The sequence below is a fragment of the Pimephales promelas genome, chromosome 17, assembly GCF_988280905.1.
Source record: "Pimephales promelas chromosome 17, fPimPro1.hap1.1, whole genome shotgun sequence".
Taxonomy (NCBI): Eukaryota; Metazoa; Chordata; class Actinopteri; order Cypriniformes; family Leuciscidae; genus Pimephales; species Pimephales promelas.
In genome coordinates, this window is record NC_142785.1 from 11,883,550 (window position 1) to 11,903,094 (window position 19,545).

The following is a 19,545-nucleotide window of genomic DNA, read 5'->3' on the forward strand; positions in this document are numbered from 1 at the left end:
TTCTCGTTTTAGAATCATCACAAGAAAAGACCACATACTTTTGGAACAATTGAGAGACACGCATACAAAATAAAAGATAAAGGTGGTCAATTATGTCCGATATGTACATTATTAAAAAATCTATTAACTACTGCAATCAATAAATCAATCAAACAATCAATAAATAAAAAGTTAGCAAGTACCAAGTAGCTATACAAGGAAATTGTAATGAAACTTCTTCTCAGAAACCATCATAATAAATACTTGATGTACTAAAGCATGAGACCTGTGCATCAGATTAACAGTTTAAACACAGATTATACTTTATTCTCATTTTGACATTTATGGTACATTTAAAATACATATATTAGGGTTAATAACAAATTTGACAATTTTTATCAAAATAATTGTATTAAAATAGCTAGCAGAACATTACATTATTTATGCAAGAAAGAAAAGGGGGGGAAACTGTGAATGTTACTACAGTAAATAGGCAAAATCCCTGAATTGAACTCATATGATTACAGTGCAGTTTAATCTACCTAAAGACAATGCATATAAACAACTCCCTGCTGTGTTCACACTGTCATCGCTCAACGTAGGAAAATAATGATAAATCTCTGTAAACATTTTTTTTTTTTTGTAATTACAATAAGCAGCATATACTTTTTTCTGGCCAGTTCAGGTCAGGTTTGGTCCTTCGTCTGTTTCAAATTATAGATAAGGTGACAACAATTCAGAGCAATTGGAGGTTTACTGCTGACAACTTCATTGGAAAAGTGGGTCAAGTAAAGGAATTTCTTACAAAAACTGTCTAACATCATGCCTTCATACTGGTACTTGGGTCTGTCTGGGTGGGATTGGTCTGGGGACTCCTGGCCCTTGTCTGTAATGTTGAAAATCAGGTCAGGTGATGATAATCTCAAACATTGTTGTACATTGTTGTTAAATTAAATAAAGAGAGACAGCTTATTAAAGTAAGGAAGGAGATTATTTCAACATTATTTCAAGTAAATGGCGTTTGCCAGAACAGAATTTGTCAGTGCAAAACAAGGGTGCTACTACAGTATGTGGTTGCTAAGGTCTTCTAATTGGTTGCTAATGTTGCTATGCATTTGATTAGGATATTCTGAAATGTTTTAAGCTTGTTTCTAGGGTGTTTTGATTGGTTGATTACTGGCCCGAAATTTTGATATATTCTGGATACAGCTAGATGCAGTCTCGCCCTTAAAAGTTTAGCCTCACTTTAAGTCTTTCACTACTTTTTTACAGCCAGCCAGATCTGCATTTGACTGCTTGTGACAGTCACAGTTTTATCAACCTTGTAAAACATGACATATACTAGTATGACAAATGCAATTTTTTTGAAATGTAACAGTTTATTGAAATGCAACAGTTTATTTAGACGCTGTGCACGCTGAAATGGAAAGCATATTTACACCGTCTGAATCATTCCCCTATCCCCTATTTATTGCACTATGGGTCAGATTTACTAAACAAGGCAAATTAGCATGAGAAAACAGCGTCGATGGGAGTGTAAAGTTCTGCACGTGATCTACTGGCGACTCGTAAATTAAAGAAAACAGCACAGATCATTTTCATAAGAACCAACGCTAACTACCAGGTAGCATCTGGTTAAGATGTGCTTTTTGTGTGGTAAATAATGGCGCAAATAGCAGTAAATTGACCTTAGTAAAACACCTTGCGTGATTCATTTAAATACTCTCTTCCCATAAATTTTGCGTATGAGAGGGAAACTCCTACAAATGCATATAGAATAAGGTCAGCCAAAAAAAAATGATTGTTTTTAATGCCAAAAGAGGGTTTGTGCAGGCGCAAACTGTTAGTAAATCTATGTGCCATTCACCATATAGAAAATAGTAATTGTGTGAACAAGTGACTGATTTCAGCTGCAGCTTCAGCATCTATTAGTGTAGGGGGCGGGATGTTTCAAATTCTAGAGAGCATTTGATTGGAGAGAAAAATCTGACGAGAAGCTAAAGTGCAGAATGACGTCATCAAAATTGTTGCCAAAATCCAAATTGACAGAAGTAAAACACTGCAAGTTGCAAATGCTTATATCTTCTAAATGCAAATTCTGTCATTGTTTTGGAGCACACTAGCCTATAGATAACCTTAAGGCTAAAATATTCACACTAAAAGCCCAAAAAACATTTTGATTTCATGGCGACTCGGTCTGTGACTTGCCATCACTTGGGTTAATTATTTCTAGTGACGTTACCTTGGTTGAGATACTGAGGTATTCACTCGATTTGTTGGGTTAGTTGGCTGAAAGAAACAAATGAAGAGAGCAAAGTTACTATAATTACTATTATAGTAACTTATAGATGATCGACAGACATTGACTTACTATTAACCTTTTAAAAAAATGCCAAATTAAGTTTTATTTAGTGAGAGTTCATTTAGTGTATGTAACTTTTGTGCTTTTTTTGTCAGGACATAGTGGAATAGTGGAAATGAAAGCATAATGGCATAATAATGAATTTATCAGTAATTTTAATTTTAGATTTAGGGTTAACACATTTTCATCATTATGGCAGAACTGTGTGAGTGGTTTGCTGTTTGAACCTGTGTCGTTGGCTGTGGAGTAGACACTCGTATTGTATTGCCGTTTACCCCCACATTTGACTGCGCATTTGAAGGACCATTTGTTGCATTAGTTGACCTGTTGTAAAAATAAAACAAAATATAAAATGTCAGAAGACTTCACAACAATTTTCAAACATTTTTGATTTTGTTTGTTGACATGAATATTCGGTCTCTGGGTGAATTCCTTAATCAGTTATATTTCATTTTTAAATGCCACTCACAATTAAACTCAACCAGGAACTACATGATATGTGTATTTAAATTAATTCAGTCAGTCTAATTTCTATTCAGATGAGGCTTAATATGCCAAATTAAAAAACATCAATGTTATTTTTCACAATTACCATGACGTATTTACCCTTCCCACAGAAATGAATCTTAAAAGTACCGGTGGATTTTAATATTTAAAAGGGATATGCATGTTTTTCAGTCATCACAGCAGCAGATTATTTGGGGAAAACCTTTTAAACCTTTGGTTGCACATGGGCACACCGTGGGCACATTTCTGTACATAAGATACAATTGCTTCAGCAGTATTTTGTGGCCATGATTGTGCCATTTCCAGATTTTTCTCATTTCTTTTGTGATCCCAAACAATGAAAATAATGGGGAAAAAGCAAGTATGCATAATTCATTCTTAGAGATTTACCCTCTCCGTCTTAAAATTTAGAACTTCCTCCATTATTTATTAGTAAAATATTGATTATTACAAGTCACATTCAAGTCAAAAGAAATATGTTTCAAGATTGAAGAGGCATAAAAATAAATGGTATAAAGCCTGGTACACACTGCACGACTTTAGCTTTGATTTTCACTCGTCAACAGTTGAGGAAGACGCCAACAAATGCCCGAAACGGAGGTAATTCGTTGCTCATTCAATAGTTGAGTGGCATGACGATCTGAGAAAAACATGTGAGATATCTAAATATCTGGACCTGTATGCGCATGTCCGTGGACTGATTTGTGCCACTTCCATATGTGATCCTAAATCTGATACAGGTCAGATATTTTGCAATGCCTCAGCCTGAAAGGTCATATCAGAAGTATTAATGTGACTTTTAAGTCACTGTAGATCAATCTTCGTCACAACTTTGCACTCGTTGGAGTCACTTCAAAGATTTTACATACCCAACATTATCTAGAGTAATGTGTCAGAGCTCATAAGTATTACAATGATACCTCTTTATACAAGCACAACACGAGGGCTTGTGACAAAAATATTTAAAAACTCTTTGCTCTCTTTTTGTGCATTTTTTTTACATTTTGCAAAAATGTGACCGAATTTCAATACGAAATATAGCTGCGAGCAGCGATTGCGGGCCCAAGCCGGTGGCACCGCAACCCCGATGCCTTTAGTTACCCAAAGGCACCGGGATGGTGGTACCGCCGGCTTTGGCCCTTTATCGCTGCTCACAGCTATATTTATATTTAATATAAAGCCGGTGGCACCGCCACCTTGGTGCCTTTAGGGTTATTCTGTACGACGTGTAAAAACGTAACCCCCGCTTTGACTATCAAAAAGAAGTGTATTGTAGAGCTTGCATCAATGCGGACTCGATGCGCTGTGCGCTGTAACTCCATGTGGCTTTAAGCGCATCATTCTCCACTCGGGATGCGCATAAGCGTTTTGTGCCACACTGTACTGAGCCTTTCATATCATAATGCAATGACAGATTATTAATTGCCTTTCTTGTTCTGTTCTATCTATTATGTGTTGATAAAAGATAGGACAGAGCACTAAAAACCTCAAACAAAGCACTAAAAACTTAAGCTGTTTGCTGTGTAGTCTGAGAATGAGCTGTTTGATTTGCACCCTCTTCCTCTTCACTGTCCTCCATAAAAACCAGCTATCCAGGTCCATGTTGTTTTAGAAAGTTTGTATGTTGCTGCCTCAATTAACATCTCTGCTATACATTTAAAACATGGCTATATCTAAAATAATTTATCTTTTTGATTTTTGTTATCTTGTTTTTCATGAATATTTTACAACAATACAAAGAGCAATGTGTATTTTCCAATAATATAGTTTGTAATGGCTTTTTTTGTCATAGATTATAATCATATATTTTTTTGATTTGTTATTTATCTTTATAATGAAGTTGTCTGTATTAAGTAGATTGTGTTTAACACACACAAGAGTGATTTATTAGTTCAACACATAGTTATAGAAATTCTACTTTATCTAAAAAAAACCTGCACTTTATACACACACGCACACACACACACATACATGTAAGTAAAAATACCAAAAAAAAAACATCAAATGTGTTTTTAGTCAGAGTATTATTTTATACAGAAACAAATATTTGTAATTCAGATAAGAATGAAGTTAGTGTTTTAAAATCTTAAGGAAAACAAATATATTGAAATATAGCACATGAATTTTAAATTCATTCAACTTCAATTACAAATACAATCTTACTTTTATTTAAAGCAATCTATACATTTAAAAGATGGGGGTTATATGCCTATTTTGTCATTTAAAAATATTGTTATGCAAAATAGTTATGCAAAAAGACAAGGACTTAGAGACAAGGACTTGAAGGAAAAATCACAGCCAGCCACACACACACACACAAACACAGACAACAGCCCTCCCCTCCCCCCACACACACACACACACACCCACACACACACACACAGAGAGAGAGAGAGAGAGAGAGAGAGAGAGAGAATCGCAGGGGAAATAAATCCATTCAAACTACAATATCTAACTTTCTGTTGCTCAGAGCGAATGACTTTAAATTGGAAAGTTGATCGGCTTGACGAGAACAATATACGTGGTAAGTTTTGTAACTGTAGGTAAATTGAGCAAAGTTATAACACACTTTATGTGTCCTTTTTTAGTCATAAAATTCATTTCCTCGCCACGGCCAGACCGTTCGAGATATCAAAAATCCGTCCGGAATTGAGCATCCTCAATGTCTTGACTTCATGCACACCGAGTTTGGTTGTGATTGGTAAACACATGCGTTGTAATTTGATGTATTTCTCCTAGGACAATTATTCAAACAACCCATAATTCATAATTCATAAATAACTTCCATTTGAACTGTCATAAAACTTAGAGCACGAAAGTTGTTTGGCCTGATGTGATCTATAATTGTACCGAGTTTCATATTAATTCATGCAAGTGTGTTTGATTTATCGACAAATGTTCGAATCCCAGTCCAGGGGGCGCTGTCGAGCCGCCCTGCCACGCCCGGTTACCAGCTTCAGCCCGGCCCTGATGGCCATGGGTTCTGAACCGTGTGCAAAGTTTCAAGAGTTTTCGAGGATGTTAAGGCCCCCGAAAATGCCAGAGAAGTCGCACACAGCAAATAAAGGGTTAAAATTAACCTGACAGGCGCCCCTCCTCTCACTCACACAGAGGGACACTGAGACACTGGCAAAATTCTGAGATTTTCTCTACATTCAAACAAACATATCTGACTTTCTGTGGGTCCTAGCTAATGAGTGTCAATTAGAAAGTTGTCCGGCTCGAGGAGTACAATATACATACCGATTTTTGTAACTGTAGATAAAACTAACAACCCCACTTTTGTCAAAAGGTGGCGCTACTGAGCCCTCACCACACCCGTTTCTGAAACGTTGCACATGTCTACTGGCTAATAAATGTGATGTGTCTGTCGAGTTTCATGCAATTTGAAGCATGCTAAGAGTCTCAAAAGCATCCTAAAAGAATGGTAAAGTTTGATGCGTTGCCACGGCAACAGTTTCAAAGATATCAAGAATCCATTTACAGGTCTTCATCTGCCATGTATTTGCATTATACAGATGAAGTTTGAAGCAAATCGAGTTAAAATTAGAGGGTGATTTCAAAGCATTTTAAAAATGACACACTTCCTGCTGCCAGTTGGTGGCGCTATAACTTTGACTCACAATAGTCACATCCATGTGATCGTCCTATTACAGTGAACACACTGCTGAAGTTTCATCAAGATCGGTTAATGTATGCTGAAGTTATGACACACTTTCTGTTTCACGTTTCTCGCCATAATTTCGTTTCCTCGCCACGGCCAAACCGTTCGAGATATCAAAAATCCCCTCGCAAACTTTCATCCTCAATGCCTTGACTTCACGCTGACCGAGTTTCGTCGAATTTGGATCAAAGCTCTAGGAGGAGTATTAAAAATTCCATTGCGAGTGTTTTACGAACAACCCTAAATAGCCGACTTCCTGTTGGGCTGGAGTAAAAAGTAAAAGCGCGAGGTATAGATGAAACGATGAGATCAACATGTGTACCGAGTTTCATATTATTACATGCAAGCGTGTTTGATTTATGGACCAAGTGTTCGGACCCCGTTCCAGGGGGCGCTGTCGAGCCCCCCTGCCACGCCCGGGTACCAGCTTCAGCCCGGCCCTGATGGCCGCGGGTTCTGACCCGTGTGCAAAGTTTCAAGAGTTTTCGAGCATGTTAAGGGCCCCAAAAGTGCCCGAATAGTCGTTAGAAAAATAAAAGAAAAAAAAAAAAAAATAATCGGAAGGAAAACAATAGGGCCTTCGCCCTTTCAGGGCTTGGGCCCTAATAATCGCTGACAACTGTGTAATGTGTGACCCCCGGACGGTGATCCACTGTGTAATGTGCACACTAGGGGTTGAACCGACTAGTCAATTAGTCTACTAGTCGACCTTAATGCAATGCCGTGACGCTTTAAGCTTGACGTCGACTAGTTGCGTTGATGCGACACAATATGATTGCGCTAATTTTAATAGTATGGCCGCGTTAAAGACGACAACAGATGAAGAGCCCAGAGGGTCATTGCAGCAAGAAAGCAGCATTGGCACATAAAGCATATGGAAATACTTTACTAACTAAATACTGTAGCACCACTATATTGTTGAAAAAGAAAGTAAAAGCATGACGCACGCTCTCTGTTTTACCGGGAAATGAGAGCAGTCTCTTTTAAAATCATTATTTAAACATATTAATGCATCTAATTCACCCGCAATCAATTGGAATATTATTTTGTATTACTTATATCCCTCACTAATGTGCAGATGTGAATTTATAGCTTTTTTTTTTTTTATCCTAAATGATGATGTAAACAGCGGGCTGTTTAGTTACATCTGGCCACTTCACGTGTTTCTGTGATCTGATTGCTATCCGATCGTGAAAAGACCAGGTGTAAGCTAAATGCCCTCCGAAACGCATTGGAGACGAATTAAATCCGATTGCTCAAACCACTTCATGAGGAGGTCTGGGCCGCTTTACGGACGAAACTGGACTTGTGTAAAGGCATCTGGTTGTTAAAACCACATATGTAAATTGGACTTCTCCCAAAAATGCTGATATAAAACGTGTGAGAGCAGCCTGTGCTATTATATGACGAAGCTACAGTATAACACGCACCACAGCTGAGCATCTATTCATAAAGCCAATGTGCAAACTATCGTAAATCAAAGTGAAAGTAAGTCACAGACGCTTAACACAGAATCATCTTTGTTAAAAGTAAAGAAACAAAATGATCTTACCAGTGCTGTCTCTCTTATTGCGGTCTTTGATTGTGAAATTAGCTGATGATCAATAAAATGCAGCTCATTACTATTGCTTTCGGTGACGTGAACTCCGTTAAATCTGCATATAGCGCGTTGTTTGATGATCGGATGCGAAAACATATTTATGTGACCAGGTGTAAATGGAATCGTTTTGATAAATCAGGTCAGTAAAAACGCATGAAGTGTCTAGGTGTAAACGGCCCCATTATGAGCTGTCAGCGTCTGTATACTTTCCTGTTAATTAATTGCAAATTGTGGCATGTTGCAAATCTGTCACATCTCTTGTGTTTTTATGAATGACGTCAGCTCGACTTTGATGTCATAACAGTCGACTTCAAAAAATCTGAAGTCGTTCAACCCCTAGTGCACACAAGAGCAACTAAATGGTGACCCTGACAGTTGTGTAGTGTTGAGAAGAACAGAGACCTGATGGCATTGAAAATTGTGTAGTTTGTTCCCGGCATAAGAAATTGATGTACCTTTTGTGTCTGGATGGACAACCCTTGATACAGCATTTGAGACTGTCTCTTCTGAACACGTAGAGCAAAGCAATTATTAAGACCACCAAAATTGGCACCACCAGAAGAAAGAAGATCAAGAGTCCATCTCTCAGGGAGTAATCTAAAAAGAAAGAGATTTTAAAGAGATGATGTAACCATTAAACGATGTCAGTGTGTGTTTTGTTTATTTAGAGAGTGAGACGGTATGAGTGTGTTCTTACCGATCTGTGCCGGGCCACTGTCGATACTTCCTCCCCTGCCAGATTTGTCACAGTAGGGTGGAGCCCAGCCATTATTACAATGACAATGGAATTGATCATTACACACCTGTGTGAAAACCACACAATAAAAAATTGAGACTTGATGAATTGGTTGTTTAGTCAAAATTGGTCTCTACAAGTTCACTTATTCGCATTAACACCAAGAACATGGATATATATATATATATATATATATATATATATATAAAGAAATAAAAAAACTAGTAGTCCGTAACTTACTCCATTACTGCTGCAGTCTCTCTGGGCATCACATTTTTGACTCTGATCCAGAAGTGAAGAATTCAAACACGTAAAGTCCAAACACACCTGAGAGTCAAAGAGAAATATAGGACTCAACTGTTAGTATAAAAGTTACAGATTATAATAAAATGAGAGTACCAAATTTAAAAACAACTTCAACAGTACATATTATGGAGGAAACAGTTTAAAATTTGGTTCTAGTGACCATTCATAATCATAAATCTGAGCTAGTATTACTTTCATTCAAGCTCATTGTCTCTTTATATTATTAGACAATATTTGAAATGTTCCAATTCCAAGCCAAAAAAACTAATGACTTCTAAATCCTCTCTATTCTAACCTTTCCAGGAGCGCAGACCGAGCGAGTTTTGACATAGGCTGGATCTGTCACATCTGGGCCCAGGCCGAAGTCAGCATTCATGCAGGAGATTGTGCCCCCCTCTATTTTTACTACGCTGACCGTCGCTCCTCCCGGTGGGTTATTGCTGTCGAATACACATTGGATTTTCCCACACATAGCGTTTCTGTATAGACACAAAATAAATTCACACAGCTGACAACTGTTCTGAAAAATTCTCTGATCCATGGATCAAAAACCATAATATGATCCATAGTTTTATGATCCGTTGAACCAATAGTAACTTGGGGTAAACAATATCATGTCTCACTCATGTCACAATTCAGTTGCATAAACAATATTGATCTAACAAAACGATACTCACAAAAATTTGAACGAAGCCTAAATAGAGTTAGAACGGATTTTGTTTTTAAAATGATTACTTTTATTTGTATTAACAAAAAGTACTTTTCATTCAAATACACAAAAAATACTGAATTATGTATACACACAAATATGCTTGCACTCCGTCACTGACTACATACATTTAAAAAGTTTGTAAAAAAGTTTGTGTGTGTGTGTGTACATACACACACACATATACATACATATTTACACAATTTAGAGTACTTCGATACCACAATTTACACAAGCACAATTTAAGTACTTCGATACAACAGTAAAAACTACTACTAGCCTAACTAATAAAGTTCAAACATTATTAAAGGCAAGTGAACAGTCAGTAAACTAATTCAGTCAATCAATAATTACAAACCGATAAATACAATATACAAATCATGTAATGTCTAACTGTAGTGTATTCAGGTACAGACATTTAATAGTTAGGTAATTGTAAAATAACACTGTAGTGTTAACTGTATAAATTAAATATGAAGCTGTATTTGCTTGATTAACTTAAAGTGACAGTAACCTATAAATACCTACTGCTGTCTAAAACCGAATGCATGGATCCAATATAATGATACACATCCGATTTCTTTCTCAACTGTTTATGTTCACTAGCCTGGGAAAACCCAGACAACTTCTGGCAAATTTAGATTTGCTCTGCAAGTTACGCTGGCAAAGAGCTCATTGAAGCCCATTTCTAATCCGTCCAAATCGCGGCACCAATCACGATGACAACAACACAGCGACGGTGAAGCCGATTTTTTACATTTACAAACATGGATGCCGCCGTGGAACTAGGGGTGTAACGGTTCTAGTTGAACACCGTCATTAGAACTCTATAACCGCCAAAACAATTTGCAAAGTTCATTGCAAAGGTTTTGTTTACGGTGTGTTATTAAAATAGTTTTTTCAGAAACATTTTTTATCATAGAGAATGTTTAAATACTAAAATCAGCTTACGTGTGAAATGGAGGCGGAGTTAGTGGTGTTTCGGAGGCTGCTACTGCTGGAGATGATTTGGGAGAGGTCTGTGCCCCTTTACCAATCAGAACGCATGCTGACACTGAGTAAATAAAAGTATGTTTATACTCTGGTGCGCCGGTTTGGTGTGCAAGACCGGCAAGACCCCATTTCGCATTTTTTTTTGTAACAGCACGTTCGAGGACTTCAAGCCGAATCTGCCCGAGCATGTTTCACCACACTGGCACCCAGTTTGTGCTAAATTGCAAAGTTCATTGCAAAGGTTTTTTTTTGTTAAAGTTTTGTTTACTGTGTGTGATTGATTTATTTAATGGAAAGCACATTCACTTCTAGTTGTCTTGCTGTTAATTCTAAATAAATGTAGAGCAAGTAGCTAATCAGTGTCTGCTCAAACTAAGTTGTTCTATAACAGACGAACGTTGCTCTGCATATGCCATCTCCTTCATCGCACTGATTGGTTTTAGGTCTATCCAATTGCGCCCAGAGGCATTTGAGCTACATCCATTGGTGACGCCCCTTTGACGCACGCCCTTTGATGATTTGTCTATGAAGCTTTGCAACGCGAGTCCGCGGATATAAAGGAATAAAGACATTTCATTCTACTGAACTACATGAAAGTGCTGTATTAATAAGTTACTCACACGTCAGTTTATTCGATGGATTAAACTTGAGGTAACGCAGCACTGTTTCACTTGCTCGAACAGGTACATTGTCACACTAAACGGCATTTAAATGTGTTAAATGTTAGTTAACTTAGGTTGTTTGTTGGCTGTATGAAACTATCAGTGAGCTAGATCAACATTAGAATAACATACAGATCATATTCATCATTTCACTATGTTGAATTAAATAACATTGATTAGTTTTATGTACATTTGCTCACTGTCTAATAAAGTACAGTACATAATAAAGTACGCGGACGTGGAGCTCTCTGCATCTCAAAAGATTTTGATCTTCATTTTTGTCCACTTTTTGACCAAAGTCTGCTTGCCATGGTCCAAAATGTTTAAACAAATCAACACAGCGTGAGTGTCCTGCTAAGCATAACCCATTTGTCCACATCTGTAGCCATGGTTACTACGGAAACCGAGGGTATTAGAGAATTATTAAATACTAAAATCAGCTTACGAGTGAAATGGAGGCGGAGTTAGTGGTTTCAATATCAGGCCCCGTCCACACTACTGCGTTTTCGTTTAAAAACGGAGAAATAAAACGAATACGATCTCCATCCACACCAGCGCTTTATCTGCGAATTAGAATTGATCTCTGTCCACATTAAAACGACTGAAAATGCGGATCACGTGACCATTCACCAACACTGGGCATGCGCGTGCCAGTGTAAACAGTGGTTGGTGAATCAGGGAAGTATACTGATAGTATACTCATGACTGATAACACCCAATCAAAAAGCCGAGCGTCAGCCTCTGCGTCAGCGTTTCTGAAGTCCTCCGTTTTGTCCCGTCTACACTAAAACGCCCATTCAAACGCCCGTCAACACTAAAACGCTGATTCAAAATGCAAAACGGAGCTGCAGTGCTTCTAAACTTCTCCGTTTTAGGTCTTCTTTTTTCCCGTTTTAGTCTGGACGGGAGGTGCAAACGTAGCAAAAGGTCTCTGTTTTTAAACGAAAACGCAGTAGTGTGGACGGGGGCCTCAGCCAATATGACGCCATTGACTGGCGACTCCTCACCCCTGCTGACACGTCCTGTTTCTTTGAGTAAATTGCAATTTTCTCAAGGTTTACAAATAGTTGGAAACATTTTTGATATTGTAAGTTATCAACTAAACAAAATATATAACATTGCTCTAATATTTTACAGCAAAAATCCTACATATTGTACCTTTAAGACACAACTGAATGTGTTTAAGACAATACTTGCAGAGACAATACTAATTTTGTGTGAATGTGTCTGTTTAAGCGCATGGCTATAGAGGAATCAATTCACTTTTCACAGACTATCTGGAACGCGCCTCTCTGTGCGTGCGGCTGTCCACACAAATAACATCACACAAGTACCGAATTGATGGCGAAACTTGTGTGGAGTGACTCCACAAAACACATGCATGCCGAATCGTGGGGCCTGGTCCGTAGGATCAACTAAGTTTAACACATTCCCCAAACAATAAGCTGATGGTATTTTTAAAGGAGTCATATAATGCCATTTTTGTAATATCTTAAAGGGTTAGTTTGCCCATTTAAGACATGAAGTTGTATGCAATCCTTACCAGCACTATAGTGCATACACACTGACCCACTCTGTTGTCACCCCCCTGGTCAGAGTTCTGACCGCTTGAAGTTTTTCAATTAAGTACTCCCGGTTATTTTCCGGGGCCACACAACTGTGCGTTTTTACGTGAAAAAATGATTCGCGTTTCAAAGCTTGATTAATTTACCACACAAAAAACACGTCGCTCAAAATTCATACTTCAGTTTTAATGCGGCACTATTTTCTATCCATTTCTATCAATCCGCGCCGCCGCAACGTCAACAGTGCGCACGTTACGATCAGCTGTTGATAGTGCGCGACTCGCTGACAACATGTCTGACTGCGAAACTTATGATGATGAAACCAATTTTTTAGCACAATGTCAGACGGATCAGATGATGAAAGTAATTTTAGCACAACAACAAAGGGATACCTTTATGAACCGGAGTATACTGATGCCGGAGGCAAGGAGGCCAACTGTCTGCATTAGCTACATCCAATGCTAAATGCAGGTGTCCTGGAGAGGTTCTTCTACGTACCTAAACTCAACTGGAAAAAGCGACCCAAACCAGCTGGACTTGACGGTCAGATGTCGGCTGAGTAAGTGTGATTGCTCATGTTGCTTTGTAGTTTTTTTATTTAAGAATTTAACGTTGTCTTGACCAGTTGGCTATATAATAGTCTATCTGACTGCATTATTATTATACTGAGTGGACAGGAATACAATTATTAATAAATTAATAATTTTATTACTGACTTGACACCAAATGTCTCATCAGCTTGTTTACCGTACAGTTTAGACATGGGATCATAAAGTTAGTAAATAGAGCTTATACCCGTGGTAGTACCCCAGATAGCAAACTGACATTGAATCAACGTGGAAACGACGTCTCTCATGACAATGAAACAACGTTGATTTTGCTCATCGAATTAACGTTGAACCAACGTCAGACGCGGCATTCTTCAAAGCTAAATGAAAATCGAAAATTGGTTTGCTTTCATAACGTTGAAACAACGCGCTGATTTCAAGTTGATTTTCTGTTAGTTTTTAAAGAATGGCGTCTGACGTTGGTTCAACGTTAATTCGATGAGCAAAACAATGTCAGATCAACGTTGTTTCGATGTCATGTTTCTACTTTGATTCAATGTCAGTTTGTTATCTGGGACTGGTAGCAAAACTCTTTAAAATCTATTTCCCTTGGTTGGGGATGTAATCGTCTTCGCTGAAGTGAGCACTACACACACGAAAATCCTTTATTCGTGATATTTTAGCTCCCGCAGAGTAGCCGATGGCAACCAGCCAAAGCTGTCTCGTAGTTATATTAGAAACAGGAAAACAATGGAATCTAAACTTTGATCCTGGCACATCCTTGTGGTCACAGCCTGGGAATTTACAAGTTCGCACCATTGTTAATTTAATACGTTTTACCTAGCTGTCAATCGAGTGTAAACACTATGGAACAGCTGATCGTAACGTGCGCACTGTTGACGTTGCGGCGGCGCGGATTGATAGAAATGGATAGAAAATAGTGACGCATTAAAACTGAGGTATGAATTTTGACCGGCGTGTTTTTTGTGTGGTAAATTAATCAAGCTTTGAAACGCGAATCATTTTTTCACGTAAAAACGAACAGTTTTGTGGCCCCGGAAAATAGCCGGGAGTACTTCATTTTAAAACTTCCAGCGGTCAGAACTCTGACCAGGGGGGTGACAACAGAGTGGGTCAGTGTGTATGCACTATAGTGCTGGTAAGGATTGCATACAACTTCATGCATACAAAACTCAGCCACTGCGTCTTCAGTGGGTCAAATTTAGGAGAATCAGAATGATTTCTGTGTTTGTTATAACACCCAAGAACAGAACAACACAACTGCTTAGACGCCATTCTGCTCCAGTCCAGTGTATCAACAATGACAGACTAGTCTATGATGACAGCTCGCTCAGGGCGGGTCTGTGTTGAAACTGCTGTCACTCAACAACCGTTGGAGGGGCGTGAACGGCTCGATTTGAGGCAGGGGATAACATAAGGAAATTAAAACAAAACCACTGGATGGATTTTTATCATTAAATGATGGCTGTGTACAGGCTCTGACTCTGATGTGTGTTACATTGCAGTACAATCAACTTGTAAAAGTGCATGTACCATTATATGACCCCTATAATGACCAACCAACCATGATGGCATTTTTTTTAATAATGTGAAACAGGCATGTTTTGGCTGATGAAAATAAAATGAGGTACTCACTGCACGGAACAAGGTTTCGGGGTAGACCCAGAGTATCCACAGTTTCCAAACTCATTGCCTTTAGTATTAGCATGACTAAAGCACTTATCATCTGCTTTACTTGCCCCTACAGAGAAGAACATCACACCTGAATAGGCTTTATGCACAGCTGCACTACTTCCTGAACTTCAGCCAGCTCCTTGTTTCCTGTCTACCATTATTGGGCCAAATTGATTAATTCAGGTGTGTATGATTATTGTTGCCATGACTACTGAGGTCAAGCACACCTGAATTAATCAATGTGTCCAATAATGGCAGACAGGAAACAAGGAGCTGGCTGAAGTTCAGGAAGTAGTGCAGCTGGGCATAAAGCCCATTCAACATTACCAAACAAGCTTTGTATATAATTTTGAAAACGCAGCATGTCATTTGATGCTTGGCCACATAATGTCAGACAGAAAGCGACACATGATCACTATGTGTATGTTTGAGTAAAACTCTACAAAGAGAATTACCTGGGCCAAAAAGCTGTTTGCACTGGAATTCAAATGTTTGGCAACGGCCCTCAAAGCAGAAGGCTCCGTTATTGGCACAAGGGATGCCGTCCATGGTGTAGAAATCTGACGGACAGAATGGAGACACTCCACCGCAGAACTCCGGGAGATCGCAGGTGTTGATGGACGGTCTGCAGGGTGTGCCGGCTACATTGATCTGCTCACATTCAAAGGTCTTTCTCTTATTTCACTTCTTTTAAGAATATTTAATTTGTATCTTGTTGAAATATTTGTAACTGGACCATAAGATATTTATAAATGACTTTTTTTTCAAGTACAAGTAAATTAACAGAAGCTGAATAAATAATTATTTCAGGTTTAAAGCTGAAGTATAGTTTCTGTGCCGCTAGTGGCACTGTAACCTGTGTAGTCCGTTTTAGTTTAGTTTTCGGTTTAGTTTACCAATTTAAACATCACAAATACAGATAAATGCATAGTAGTCAATGAACGATAAACTGGATTAAGAGAACATATTTTAACATAAATTTGAACACACTTAATCTTTAATGTTTGGCATAGTCTGATTAGCTTTATATTAAACAGTAGACGTATTTAGCATGTTTACATTTAAGAAGCTAGATCACGGTGTATGTGTGTGATGAGGGGTCTGACCTGACAGTTTTCACAGCAGCTTCCTGCAGCACAGGCCGAGCCCTTAGTGAGGGTGCATGTAGCGGCATTACAACACTTATTATCGCACTCCTGCAACACAACAGTACAGACTGCATTCAGTACAGCCAGACTGAAAAGATCTGCAGTGTGTCATACAGCAAATCAATTTCATTTTTAAATACAAAGTGTAACCTTAAGTCTTTCCTTTAGGTTTTGATCTATGACCAAACAAAACAGTTGAACAAATTGGGAAACTAGTTAGGTCATACTAAAGAAAATATTAAATGACAATCAAAACCCACTTAACTTAGACTAAAAAAACCCACTTAGTAGATACTTCAGCAGAAAAGGAACATGCTCGAAGTGGCAAACTATAGCATTTTGATCAAATATTATAAAATAAAGTTGATAAAGTATAAAATTAAGTTTCGATTTCATGTTGACAATTACACTGTTGTCTAAAGCAATTCATTGGTGACGACTACGCTTCTTATACATGTGATAGTCGTATGCATGGTTGTGATGAGAACATAGACTCATCCAAAAAAATGGATGACATGTCTGCACTTCCTTCCACTGTAAAAAAAAAAAAAAAAAGGAAATATCCATTTACATCCCACACTGATGATGTCATTGGAGCCAGAGTCTGAGCAGTAGCGATCATGAGGTGGAGGTATCAAGGTCCCGCAGATGTAAAATCACAAGCAAGTCAGCCAATATTGACGTTATACGCCATTTTTATGGGATCAAATAACTTGCAAACAAAAAACTAACACTTGAACAACATACACACATACATCAGAGTGATAACAACTACCTAAAATGACAGAAACTATCTTAGGGAAAAATGTTATTTAAGTGTAATTTGATTATTTTTAGTTTGGCTCACATCCCTTTCGATTAAAATGAGAAGGTGGGTTTATGACCAATAACTGCAGGCAACCACCAACGGGGTGATCTAAATGTTTCATGGCTACACTTTTCAGGATGTGAGCGGCATACTTGGATGAGAATGACAGGTTTCTGATAGATTAATAAATTGTGTCTATAGTTTTTGGTAAAATATTGCCTGGAAACTGAAGACATTTGAAATATGATTAATTATTAACTCTGAATATTACTAAAGAAACATAAAAAAACCCTTGAGACTGAAGCCCTGATTGCATACCGTATGATACAGCAAGCATTTTTTCCCCCGAGTTAAAAAAAAAATACCTTAGGTGTCCCACAGTCACACTCCTCCCCACTCTCCAGAATGCCGTTCCCACAGCTGGGCACTGTGATGATGCTGTCTTGAGAGGGCGGGTTCCTCAAGCACGCCCCACCACCTCGCAGAATCAACCTCTCAAAATCGTTCGCACTGCAGTCACTGAATTTAGTCGACCCACTGCATTCACACCCAAACACAATGTCAAACACATGAAGGACAACAGGAAATTCAAGAAGTTTGCTACATTTTTCTAAGTGTCAATCATTTGTTAACAAACAAGTATCCATTACTTCAATGAGCTTATTGTTTCTACATTAAATTATTACATTGTTTAAATTAATACACAACTGTGATTTTGCATATGAACATTTCTGAATACATAACTCAGCCAGTTACCTCTGATAACAGATCATCTAAAATGTAATGTGGAGTTGTGCATTTTCTGTAAAGCTTCTTTGAAATGATGTGTAATGTGAAAGTGCTTTACAAATAAATGTCCTGTTTTCTCTTATTATTAATCAAGAAAACAACTGTATGACTTAACAAATGGTATTGTTTAACATACTTAAAGTAAAGTAAAAATCTGTCATCATGTCATTCCGAACCTATATGATTTTTTCTTTTTGTGTTCCACAGAACCAAAGACAAAAAATAAAATAAAATCACTTGCACTAATAAAGGATTGATATTCCCTGTGATATTCGCAGACCTGATAGAGGATGCCATGATGCATCTCCCATCACAGTTACAGCCACTGATGTCATGACTCATGCCAAGGTTATGTCCCAGCTCATGAGCAGCAACGGTAGAGAACGACTGCAGATTATCGTTACTAAACTGGGATGATAAAACAGTAAAAAAAAACAAAAGGAGGCATAAGATTAGAGTCTGCTTTCTGGCAAATTATTTACATCTAATTGTATCTGAGGCAGGTATGTGACAGCATAGACAATCAAAACAGTTAGATTAAATAAATATAGGCTTGATATGGTCACATTTGAACATATTTAACCCTGTGAAGCCTGAAATGAATTTCATTTGATGGTCACCCAACAGACATTCTACCAACTGTGCAATTACATGTACCCTAATCTAACAGTCTGCTAATAGTCTTATGAGAGTTAGTAGACATGTAGTTGCAAAGTTACTTATAGTTGGTTAGTAGTAGTTAGCAGTTAGTCTAAAGTCGACCATTAAATTGTAACCATGAAACACCTCAGTTTCATTTAGAGGCTCAAACTAAGCAAAAATGTGCAGTTACTGATATTTATATGGCCAAAATGTAAAATAAAATTCTGATGGATGTAATCAGTAAGATCTTTACTGATTTAACAGTATATCAGACAAGTATGCATACAATGCATTTAAAATCAGCTGTCACGCTACGTATATCTCTAAATATAATGTCTTATTAAGACAATATTTAAATTGATTAGTTTTATTATCAGAGCTCTGTAATTTTATGTTGTGTGGGGCAAAACATCATGCAATGCAATACAACGATGATTCATAGATGATATCATATTTTATAACATGATTAAATGATTAAAATTATATATATATATATATATATATATATATATATGTGTGTGTAAACCGTTATTGCTTCAGTCCAGTACTTGAAATGTTTCAGTGTTCATCTTGAAATGTTACTATACAAGTTATTCTGACATTTACTTTAAGATTTCGAAGCAAAAAACATGTGTACCATGACCTGAAGGAGGATGTGAAATTCTAAAATGCCTTTTACTTGCTAAAATAACTAAAAAGTAAAAATGATCAAATGTGATGGACTTTTTAGGGATAATTGCTTCTCTTCCTTCTGGCAGCCAGTCTGCAAACACACCTTTCCATCAATAAAACATGCAGGTTTAAGATTACTCCAAAACAAAGGCAAAGGCTC

General features: G+C 37.7%; 1 protein-coding gene across 1 annotated transcript in view; it reads right to left on the reverse strand.

Annotated features, from left to right (window-relative positions):
- Window positions 1–277: 277 nt before the first annotated feature.
- The window catches only part of adam9b (ADAM metallopeptidase domain 9b), a 31,191-nt gene continuing 11,923 nt past the window's right edge, over window positions 278–19,545 (reverse strand). Inside the window, exons 11-22 of the mRNA XM_039691313.2 lie at window positions 18,352–18,479; window positions 17,648–17,819; window positions 16,433–16,522; window positions 15,782–15,977; window positions 15,288–15,393; window positions 9,450–9,633; window positions 9,089–9,175; window positions 8,810–8,915; window positions 8,568–8,709; window positions 2,569–2,665; window positions 2,222–2,268; window positions 278–865 (exon numbers count right to left, since the gene is read on the reverse strand). Coding sequence (XP_039547247.2) covers window positions 808–865; window positions 2,222–2,268; window positions 2,569–2,665; window positions 8,568–8,709; window positions 8,810–8,915; window positions 9,089–9,175; window positions 9,450–9,633; window positions 15,288–15,393; window positions 15,782–15,977; window positions 16,433–16,522; window positions 17,648–17,819; window positions 18,352–18,479 — 1,413 coding nt within the window. The 3' untranslated portion in view covers window positions 278–807. The remainder of the gene's footprint in view (window positions 866–2,221; window positions 2,269–2,568; window positions 2,666–8,567; window positions 8,710–8,809; window positions 8,916–9,088; window positions 9,176–9,449; window positions 9,634–15,287; window positions 15,394–15,781; window positions 15,978–16,432; window positions 16,523–17,647; window positions 17,820–18,351; window positions 18,480–19,545) is intronic.